This window comes from Vicugna pacos, chromosome 2 (genome assembly GCF_048564905.1).
Source record: "Vicugna pacos chromosome 2, VicPac4, whole genome shotgun sequence".
In the NCBI taxonomy this organism is placed as follows: Eukaryota; Metazoa; Chordata; class Mammalia; order Artiodactyla; family Camelidae; genus Vicugna; species Vicugna pacos.
In genome coordinates this window covers 21627421-21638959 of record NC_132988.1, presented here as the reverse complement: position 1 = coordinate 21638959, position 11539 = coordinate 21627421, and the positions used below count along the sequence as shown (strand labels likewise).

The following is an 11539-nucleotide window of genomic DNA, read 5'->3' as shown; positions in this document are numbered from 1 at the left end:
GATGCCATGAAGATTCATTTTCATCTCAGGCTGTTCCTCTAACCAAAGGAACTTTCTAGCTCTAAACTCCTGTGATTCTAGGACAGATACAATGACTCTAATAACAACAATGCCCAAATGAATATGGTGTCTTAGATGAGAGGTTGTCTTAGATGCCATAAAATAGACTCTAAAAATTAAAAATATGTACTTAATAACATTTAAAGTAAGTTTATGCCTATTGATTCTAAAGACCTTCCCTTGCTGTTTGGGCAATTTTATAATCTAGGTGAACTTCAACTCTTACATTCACTATAGACCCAAACGACAAACTAAAAGGTATTTGCAATACTTTATTGAATATATTAACTGACAACTGGGTTAATAAAAAGGAGACAGTAATATTTTCTTCGGTAACTTCATTTTTAAGCATTTATAAAGTGCATCTTGCTCAGTCTTTCTTTTCCATCAGTTTGCATTAATAAAACATTTTAAAGTTCTTCATATTCAATTATAAAATCCCTCTCCCATAAAAATGGTCAATCATTAGCAGTAACTTATCTAGATACTACATTTGCCAGGGTGTCTGCTTTCCCTTCCTTAAAACACTGAGAATAAAAGTCAAAAGAAATAGGTATTAGTTTTCCTTTGAAAAAAAGAAAAATAGTCCAAAACACTCTATCAGAATTCCCTGATCTTTTTAGGGTGAAATAAAGTTAATAGGTTTGTTTGCTTTGTGAAGTTATGCAGTTAGCAAAGATGCCCACTGGTCTGTTACATCCCTTCCCTGAAGATGATTATGTGGCACAGTCCACGGTCTGCCTTGACTTCATCAGTTCTCGTTTCAGCTGTTCAAAGCACACAAACATAATGACATTCCAGGATCCGAGTCGCCAGAAGGAAGGTACAAATCTGGAAAAGTGCATGTCAGCATTCCGTTAGTTTGCATGAAGTTCTCAGAGCTATTACAGTACAGGCAGTTCATGCGTCTCCTTTCGCCACTCTTCCCCAGTGCACATGCTCAGAAGTACCTATTCCTCATCTTTCCCTCCTCTGCCTAACATGAAGTTTCATCCAGATGCCCTATCCTGCATCAGAACGATACCCAGGTGATTACATCAGTACAAACACAGTCCCACCAAACCAGAGCTTGCCTCCTTTTTTGTGATCTTTTCTCCTTTTTTGAGGGAAAAGGAATTTTTGGTCTTGCTTTGCTTTCTGAAGGGGAAGTAGGGAACTTTAGAAGAGAAAGTAAGAGGAGAAAGCAAAGTGATGAGTACGTAGGACCATTTTCCGGAGTCGAGAAATTAATGCCAAGTCTAGATCTTGGCGATTCTTGTCCTAAGATTCTCAGGATCTAACTGCGTTTTGTTGTTGTTGTTGCTCTTGTTATTTTTAAGAATTCTGCCCAACTGCGCAGGCCTAACGATTGATTTTGAATGCCTGTTCACAGCAATGAAATATTCCAGAAGAAAAAGATGGCATCAGTTCAGTCTGCCTTGTATAGATATTTTAGAGATCTGGCCCATAAAAATCAGCCCCAAAGATTTTGGCAGCTCTCTTAACATTTCTTCTGACTCCTGGATGTGTGTGTGTTGTGTGTGTTTTAACTGTGGTAAAATATACATAGCATCAATTTATCATTTTAGCCATTTTAAGTGTATAATTCAGTTGCATTCAATATGTTCTCATTGTGAGCAGTCATCACCACTCTCCATCTCCAGAACCTTTGGTCATCCCAAATGGAATCTCTGCACACATTAAAAAACAACTCCCTGCTCCTCCACCCCTCAGCCCCTGGTAACCACTGCTGCGCTTCCTGTTTCTATGAATTTTACTTCATATATGTAGACTCATACAATGTTTGTCCTTCTGTATCTGGCTCATTTTATTTAGCATAACGTTTTCAGGGTACACCCTTGTAGCATGTATCCCCCCAGAAGTTTTTAAACTTGAAAAAAATAAAATTATTGTTAAATGGCTACTGGTTGATAACTGATACATCTATTTTAAGTTAATTTTACAATATATTCCATTTGTGTTAATGTGTCATAAATGCAGATTATGGTGAATTAGCAGCTCTTGTATAATGTGTGCCATGCATTTACGCTTATAAGGTTTGAGGCATTGCCTTACAATTTTTTAAGTTCATAGAATTCTGTTATTTTACCACGTGTAATCCTTGTGGAGTATACCCATAAATTAGTTCATACTATATTTTCTTAGGAAGGTGATTATAATATAATATATTACAATATTGCTTTATGGGAAATTATGATCCATTATGTGATAGTAGTTTCTAGGTGAGTGTAATCACCAAACTACATCATTTTCTACATAGCTTTTCTAGATCAGTAACAATGATTTTTCTCTAGTTTTGCTTGAATACAATCTAAAAAACAGGGCCTATTAAATTAAAATAGTGAAAATCAAATCTTATTTTCTCATAGCCCTCTATTATGTTTTCCTTCCATTTTATACTTCTGCCCAGAGAAGGCAGAATACTGTCTACATTTCTGATAGGTGAAGACCAAGGAGGAAGTCATTGGCTTTGAAAGAGCCTCTTCAAAGCCTGGGAAAGTTTTAATATCACAGCTTTAAATTTTCTGGCACAGTGGAATTGGTGGATTGGAGAAATTTATGGCGAGGAAAAGTAGACACTAAGTATACTGCACATACTAAGGCTGGTCAGCTAATTGTCAATTGTTTAGACAAGACAGCACCCTGCAGCACACAGATACCCTGACCACAGCATTACAGATGAGGAAGACCTACCCTTTGAAGAAAGCTGATGGTCCTTCCTTAGTAAGCATCGTCATTGCGCAGTTGGGCACACTTGTGTACTGTCCTGGTGGAGAGTTAACAAACCTGGTTTTCACCACATCCACTGGAGAGGACAGAACAGTTGTGCAAAATCCAGCGATAACAGCGGACACAAAGTGGCAGGGCACGTCATCTGAAATGGACCAATGAAACAGGTCAACACCAGACTTTGGGAGGGGCTTCTCATTTTCAGTTATCAGATCTTTGTAAACCTGTTGATAACAGGAGATCAACACGATGTCTTATCAATAAACACAATAAGGAAGGTTAAGTATAAGTACCTTAGATTGTAAGTGCTTTAGGAAAATAACCTGTCACTTTTCTCTGCGTCCTTAGGGCATGACATAATGCTCGATACATAGGCATCGAATACTTTTTATTGAATTAAAGTCATTGTCCAAGGAGAATTTCAATGTCTCCAGAACCTGTTTGAATAAAAACTTTAGGAATCTATTCAATGGTACTGTGTTTTTGCCGAAACCACTGGGAGCTCCTTATGTAACTAGCTCATCCGGATATAGTGTAGGGTGGACTCACTTCCTGAATTCTGCTTTATTAAGCGTAAGATGCTAACAGAAATCTCATCTATTAGTATTAAATGAGAATAATGCTGATGTAAGAATACAGTTGCTTCTTGGTTTTGTTGCAAAAAACAAAACTGTTGCAGCAAAACTTCTAAAACTTAGGGTTTTGGTTATACTGTATTGTTCAAAAGTACTTAATTTTTTAAAAAAGAAAACTATTACAATTGAGGGTTTCAGTATAACATGGCTGGAGAAACTCCAAGATGAAACTATAAATGTGCAGACTTGCTGTGTAAAAAGACAGTTACCTGCTAATAGTTTGTTTTTCACAAGGGCCGCCTTCATCAGGTCATACGTCACTAGCTCTGTACAATTGATGATGACATTTCTTGTCAGATTGGGAGTAGTCCCTGGAAGACAAGAAAGTGCTTAATGGCTCCATTATACGATAAGGTGCCAGTTGGATACATGTGTCTGAAGATGGTAAAATGCATCTTGAAGTGAGTTACCTTTCCAGAGCCCCGTCACACCTTCTGTAGTGGCTATAATTCTGTAAGCATTGTAGGTACCAGTGTAGCGAGGTTTGGGACCATGGAGATGGCTCTGTGCTTGCAGTCTGACCTTCACCACCTCTGTGGGTTGCCCAATGAACACGGCCACGCCTCCAGTTGTGAGGCCCGCTGAGACCTTGCTTCCTAAACTAGCTGTTATTATCAGAGAGAAAAACGATGTGTCAAGCAAAAAAGAAAAAAACAAAAACAAAAAACAAGACCCAGAATGTATCTGTCTTTTTAATTTAGTGGTTAATATTATTGTGTCATTGTATCTTTTGTAATTCCCTAATGCTGGTGCACGTGTCAATCATATACTAAACATGTACTAAATTATAGCAGGGCTAGAAGACTTCAAAGGTGACTGAAATTTTTTAAAATAAAGGCTTTCAAGGAAAAGAAAACACACTGCCTATTTAAATAGTGTCTTAGTTCTTTCCTATATTTTGCTCAGTTCTTTCTTATCTCTAGGTCTGTTTTTCAGTATTTTCCAACTGGGAGGAGGCACCAGGGATGCTCAGTCTTCCTCCCATCAATGAGAATGTTAATGATTGGACTTCAGGGTCTTAGGAAGAACCCAAGTGGACAACCTGTCCCAATATGGGACATCAAGTGGTGTCAGGCTACAAAGGGGACAAAAACAAGAAGGAAACTAATGGAGTGATTTTTCTGTTTGTTTGCAATTTTGAAAAGTTAGCTTAGGTTACTCAAGACAGATATCATTTAGTAAAATTCCAAATAGGAGTCCAAGACCCATTCCTATAATGAAAGCATGGCCAATCACATTTACACATCAAGGACATTCTCAGTCTCTCTAATTCTGTTTCCTAATCTGTATAATAGAGGTAATAATGTCTACCTCACAGACCCATTGTGTGAGTTAAAATAATACCAATATAGCACTTAACATGGGGTCTTGCAATAGGAATATGACAGATGTTTACTAAATTTACTGTGATAATCACTTCATGATGTATGTAAGTCAAATCATTATGCTATATACCTTAAATGTATACAGTGCTGTATCTCAGTTATATCTCAATAAAACTGAAAAAAGAAAGAAGGAAAGGAATGGAATGGAAAAGGGGAAGGGAAGGAAGGAAGAAAAAGAAAGACCCCAACAATTGTTTAGAACAGTCAATTGTGAACAATACCACCAGAATAGGCAGCTTTACATCCTTTATGCTTCCTCTCTTGCTACATTTGTAAATAAGAAAATGCAGTATTGATCTAGAAACATCCAGACTTTATCTTTACTTTGAAAGTGTAGTGTGGATAAATTTAAATTTATATTGTTGGTATAAATAATAATTATAACGTGTCCCATAAAGTTATGTTATCCAAAGGTCATTTAAAGCAGAAATGATGAAATCTGCCAAGGTAGTCACTCATATTCACTTCCCCATCTGTACATCTCTCTGGACTGTGTGCTTTACATGGAAGTGTTTCTGATACTTGCTGGCTGGGTGGTCTTTACTTAACTTTTCTAATACTCAGTCTCCCCATCTGAAAATGGGGACAGCATTTTGCACCTACCAGCATTTTTGTATGGATTGAGTGATGCACAGAATCACATGCAAATTGCAGGAGGCAAGACTGTACTGTGGTTAAAAGCTGAGGTCAGAGGCCAGCCTGCCTGGATTTGAACTCTCACTCTGCCCCTTTCCAACTGTGTGACCTTGGGCAGGTTATAAAATTGCTCTATGCTTCCTGTTTTATCAAAGGATAAAATTAATAGTAATCTTTGCAGGGATGATGTATCTGAGGCACTTAGAACAGTAACTGGCTTATAGTAAGCACTCAAATAAACGCTAACTAAGCCATCAGGAACTCTTGGTATACACTCAGTTTCTTCTTTCCCTAGACAAACTCACTACAACTTAAGCCCACTCTTTTTACTCTGGTCTTCCCCAGTCTTCTTAAAGGAAATAAGCCCTTAGTGTTTGGAGTTAGGGAATTCTGGTTTTCTTCTCTTCAAACCAAAGGTTTTCAGATTTGTTGCATACTAAAATTACCAGGGAAACTTGTGATAAACACAGATTCCCTGGGCCTAATCCGAGTGATTCGGATTCAGGGTACAGGGCAGTCCTCGGCATCTGGATGTCTAACAAGCTCCACAGGTGTTTCTGACAGACTTCACTTGGGGGGACTTTGAATTAAATATTATTTCACAAAGTATGCTTCTTCTCCAGATGGATATCCAAATTAGGCCCAAGCCTTCCATACCTGAGTGAGTGATAAACTGCATCTGAAAAATCGATTTTGAACACTTCTTTCTCTCCCTATGAACAGTGAGTACCAAGCTAGTATTTTGGGGGTAGAGGAGGAATTTCAAATATTGATGTTTGTTTGCTTGCCAGTCTGTTATGAAGACCACTACTCTGTGCGCACCACTTTTTTTTTTTTAACAGAACAGTCCCGGAGGAGTCTCTGACTGTCACCCCTCCCAGGACAGCTCCCTGCTTGCTTACTTTCTTTCCCTGTGGTGAAGAACTCCTGGACGGTATCATAGAGGCCGATCCTAAGAGAGGCGAAGCTTATTTGTCTCTGTAGGCCAGCAGGCAGCCCGCTATAGAGCTTCCCTGGCCCTTCTGTTTTTGCCAGAGTGGTGATTGTTCCCAGGACACCTTTATACCTAACAGCTCGGGAGGTCTGGCATTCGCCTTGGATCTGGAAATGAGAAAGAGTACAGGTCAGAGGGCAGTGAAAATTGAGTAAGGGAGTCTCACCTGGTGAGAAAAACACAAATACTGGCATCAGGTTAGCCTCTGTAGAGAAACCGTTAGCCAAGATTCTTTCCCATTATTTTCCACTATTTTCAATTCCTTTTCCCTTCTCAGCAACATCTCCCCCATCTCTCTCTCTGTCGAGAGAGAAAGAGGGGAAGGAGAGAGAATCTGGCTACTATGCATGTTTGAACATACCCACTCCCATGAACTTTCCAGAAACCCAAGGAAGTAGGATCCGAAGGTGCTTCCGCCTAATTAGAAGGAAGGAGAAAGAACTTGGCTTGTAAACTCGGGAGAAGCTGATATCCTTAGCTCTTAGAACACTTAGCGCTCCCTAACTTTGGGGAAGTTTGGCAACAGTCATGGTGAACACATCCTCGGTGACCCTGTGGTTCTTCAGTTAATTCCGGAAAAATTCCAGTTTCCCACCCTAACGCATCCATCCTGTGACAGGTCCAACTTTTTCACAGTAGGCACCTGCCCTACCTAAAGTGAGAGAGGATGTTTTAACCAAAGACAGAATCAAAGGCGCACACAGTAGGGGTTCGCTCTCTACCCCTCCATCCCCATCGCGCTCGCTACCTGTAGCCGGACTTTGGCCGTGTCCAGCGGGAAGGTGATCACATCCGCCACGCAGGCCGCCACTCCGGCTGAGAAGATCTTGACCGCCATGGTCGGGGGCACGTCTGAGGCTGTCAGCCCCACCATCCTGATCCAGCGCGGAGCGAGGCACCGGTGCCAGCGCCGAAGGTGGAAGTTCGCCCTGGCTCCTCACTCCTCCGCGCCGCGGCAGCAAGGAGTTGGCGGCGCCGGCCTCCCCTCCCTCGCGCCCAGGCTGGCCGCGCGGTGCCCCTGTCCTCCCCGGGTGACTTATATCGCGGTGCTCGGGGGCCGAGCAGCTCCAGGTCTCAAAGGACCCGGGCGTGGGCCTGGCGGGGGCGTGCCCTCGGACGCCGGGCCCCGCCCACCTCCCCATCCTCGCTCGGCGCCTGGGGAGCCGCCCTTCACCTCGAAAGCCCTCGCTGCGCGCGAACCTGGCCGACCGCGCCCTGCCGTCGGCGCCTCGCGGAGCGCGCACCGCAGCGGGCACCCCGCGTCCCGCGCACGCGCCGCTGCCGCCGAGGCTTCCGGCACCTTCCGCGGCGCGCCGTGGCGCGCGACCCTGAAACAAGCGCGGGCTCAGTGACCCTGGTGGCAGGTCCCGCCCAGCCGGAGCTGTCCAAGGCAAGAATGGGGCTCCTCTTATTTCTCTGGCTCCCCAGAAGCTTTGCAGGCACCCTTTGAGCTAGACTTCCTTTTCCTCCCGTCTCCTTTCAAACACTAAAACCAGGCTGCAAAAAATCCCGGTCAGAAAACAAGAGCTGTCAGAACTTTTAAAGTGTTTCATTTGAATACTTTTTGTAGGAGGATATCAAATGAGATAATAAACATACTAGAAAGGAAATCTGTAGTAAATGGCTAAAGCACTATATAAAATGAGATAATCACTTGCTCCCTTTAATTTCACGCGCAGGGACGTGCAGAGGAGAGGACACGGGCGGGTCGCTTGGCTCACGTGCGGCCCCGCTGCTTCCCTTCTCTGTGGCCCTGGGCAGGTCATCTGTACTCCGGCCTTTGCTTCCGTCCAGGTGGGATGTGTTTCCACATCTATCCCAGGTATGAAATCCTGGTGCTAACTTACCTATAAATGAAACCATGTAATGTGTGTTTGTTGTGGGAGGAGGAGCTGTTCCTACTTCTGCTCCTATACAAGGATTTGTTTTGAGTGTTCATTTCTCCTTTTGGTCCAGGAGCAGGGAAAATAAGAATAATTGCCAAAGCATCCCTAAGAACAGGTTGTGTGTATAGTAGGCCACCTAATTTGATGCGGATACATTCCAAGACCCCTACTGGATGCCTGAAACCACAGGGTTGGACTGAACCTTGTATATACTATGTTCTTTTCCTTTACATACATACCTATAATAACGTTTAATTTATAAATTAGGCATACTAAGAGAATATCCAATTGCCAGTATCACCACTCTTGCAGTTGGAAGCCATTATTAAGTAAAATAAGGGTTACTTGAGCACACATGCTGTGATAAGGGTGATAAGGTGACAGTCAATCTGATAACTGGTTGGCTACTGAGTGACTAACAGGCAGGTTATACTGGACAAAGGGATAGTTCCGGGGGGAACAGAGTGAGATGGCATGACATTTCATCATGCTACTCAGAAAGGCATGCACTTTGAAACTTATGAATAGTTTATTTCTGGAATTTTCTATTTAAAATTTTCTGATCGTGGTTAACGGTGGGTAACTGAAATGGCAGAAAGTAAAACTGTGGATGGAGTGGTGGGGGAAACTACTGTACTGTAGAAGAAGCCAGTCCTAAGGAGATTCCAGGGGATGTCCGGGTTGAGGGACAGATGTAGAGGGAGTCAGCGTTAAAGGTAGGTGGGCTCTGGATAAACAGAGGAGATGGAGGAGACAGTGGGTTTGTCCTCTGAAAAACCTGTTGAAATAAAGAATGCTTGGGGCAAGTAAGTGGCAGGCAGGAAGGCAAAGATGTCTGGGAAAGCAGGGGGATGATATGGGGATGCATTCTGTTGGCCTGACTGGGAAAGCAGACGATGGGGAAGGAGAGGGGGAGAGAAGAGAGACAGAGACAGAGAGAGAGGGAGAGAGAGAGGGGGAGAGAGAGAGAGACAGAGACGGAGGAGGGGAGGGGGGGAGGGGGGAGAGAGAGACAGGGTAAGAAGTTGGTAAGAGATAAAGCTGTAAAACCCAAATGAAGCCAGTTGAGAGTAGACCCTGAGAATCTGTTCTGAATGTGGACTCATGCCTGTCTCGTACTTTACAGATTGTCAGGTGCCCTCCGTTAGATGTCACATTTCATCTGGCAGACAGCTTTATGAATAGCTAGGTATGGAGTCACAGATTTTTCAGATATGACTCTAAGTTTAAGAACATGGTAGTAGGCTCAGTGATGGTGCCAACTGACTGTCATGAGGCAGTTGATAAGGGGAGGTGATTTTAGGGGCAAAGACATGAAGTCGGATTTTAAACTCTTGGAATTGTTTGAAGAGAAGGGTGTTTATAGAGCTACCATAGGAAACTGCATATAATAGGCAAAGAGTGAGAAATCAAAGCTGGGAGGTACTTGAGAGTCAGCAGTATGGAGATGATGACAGAGGCTACACATTACATGGGAGTGAGTATAATAGGGCTAGGAAAAGAGGTACTGAGGGGTACCAAGAGTTATGGTCTAGGAAGAATGGCCTTGTCAAAGGTACAATTAGGAAAGGAACAGCGTCCCCTGTCATGGAATTGTGGTATTTAAGAATATAATTAAGGAAAGATTGACAAGTGTACTATTCAGAAAAAAATGTCAAAAGAAGACAAAAACAAAGAAAAGCCTATTGGATTTGGCTCTAACATAATTGGCCCCCATAGGGGTACAACTGTGGAGGCATTATTAGGTGGTGAGGCTGATGGCTAAGCAAAGATTTAGAATGTTTTGTAGAGTATGACCAAATGTATAAAAGGGGGCATTATTCCTTGATAACTCTGGTGAACTTCTGCTATCAACTGGTTAGTCTCCAGCCCACAACCCAACCCTACCAACTCTACCCACTGTCCTTCACAGTGGTTCCATCTATAGTGGTTTTAAAGCATAACTGCAAATTCTTCCCATCAAAAGGTGAGGGTCCACGTCTCTTCTTTTTGCATCTGGGCAGTCTTGTGAATGCTTTACCATAGCGTAAGATAGAATTGATGCTATGCGGTTTATAAGGCCGAACCATAAAGTCCTTTGATCTTATTCACTGGAACATTTGGAGCCCTGGGCCACCATATAAGAAATCCAACTTCTCTGAGGCTGCCATGCTGGGGAGGCCCCAGGTAGGCACCTCCAGTCTTCCCCACCAAGGCACCAGACATTAGAGGGCTGCTCTCTTGGACTCTTCAGATAAACCAACCTGCCAGTTGAATACACTAGGTAATCTCCACCAGTGGGGTAGGGCAGGAGAAGCGTCCAGCTGAGTGCTGCCCAAATTCCTGACCTGGGAACTCGTGAGGAGCAGTGCAGTGGTTGTGGTTTTAAGCTGAAACCACCTTGTCTCTTTTGTGAAGCTGGGAATGACATACATTCTGTTTACCCTTTCCTCCAACACTACCTTCATGATGAGGAGTTGGATGCAATGGGTGGCTGGAGGATTTTGAACTTGGACTATAAAAAGACGTCACGTTACATCTTTGAAGAAACAGGGCAAACTAAAAGTTGTTTTGTTTCCTCTTATGTTTTAAAAAGTCAGAGTACAACAAGCTAGAGGAGAGGGTGAAATGAGAGCTATTAGGAGGGGAGGGAATATGAGAAAAAGATCTGTCAGAAAACAGGAAGGGTTGTGGTGCAAACCAGGTAAGAACACGCAGGGAGAGGGGAGAGTGGCTGACTGATCTGAGACCACGGAGATAAAGGACAGCAAGGGATGCTGGGCACGTGAAAGTTTGTTTCCCCACCTTTGTGGTCTGAGGCTGTGGGAGCGAACAGGCTGCAATGGCTTTCAGGTAGTTCATGCGCAGTGTTGCTCTGGCACATAGACGTCTGGTTAGCTGTGGCCAGGTAAGAGCCTTCTGCAGGAGTTCTTTCTGTACAGCACAGGGAAATGTGCTCAATATTTTGTAATAACTTTTAATGGAAAAAACCATGAAAACAAATATATAAATGTATGTCTATGCGTGACTGGGACATTGTGCTGTACACCAGAGATTGACACATTGTAATTGACTGTACTTCAATAAAAATTTTTCTTAATTAAGATAAAAAGAGCCTTCTGCAGGAGACACTAACAGTTTATTCAGTGGTGAGTGAGACGTGTGAGGCACGGCGCCAGTACCGAAGGTCCCAGAGAAGCAGAAGGCAAAGCCTCGTGTGGGGAGACCCTGAGA

General features: G+C 43.0%; 1 protein-coding gene across 1 annotated transcript; it reads right to left on the bottom strand.

Annotated features, from left to right (window-relative positions):
- Window positions 1-320: 320 nt before the first annotated feature.
- Window positions 321-7464, bottom strand: UCP1 (uncoupling protein 1). Its single transcript, XM_072972434.1, has 6 exons — window positions 7189-7464; window positions 6349-6547; window positions 3836-4030; window positions 3635-3736; window positions 2755-2935; window positions 321-891 (listed from the first exon to the last, which is right to left on the bottom strand). The coding sequence occupies exons 1-6, from the start codon at window positions 7312-7314 to the stop codon at window positions 777-779; spliced, it is 918 nt and encodes a 305-aa protein (XP_072828535.1). The 5' UTR covers window positions 7315-7464; the 3' UTR covers window positions 321-776.
- Between the last annotated feature and the right edge of the window lie 4075 nt (window positions 7465-11539).

Excerpts from the sequence above, each read along its gene's own strand:
- UCP1 (XM_072972434.1), bottom strand. The coding sequence starts at position 7,314 with ATGGTGGGGCTGACAGCCTCAGACGTGCCCCCGACCATGGCGGTCAAG. Across the intron at positions 3,737-3,835 it reads TGTGACGGGGCTCTGGAAAG|GGACTACTCCCAATCTGACA; the intron begins GTAACTCACTTC and ends CTTGTCTTCCAG. Across the intron at positions 2,936-3,634 it reads GAAAAACAAACTATTAGCAG|ATGACGTGCCCTGCCACTTT; the intron begins GTAACTGTCTTT and ends GGTCCATTTCAG.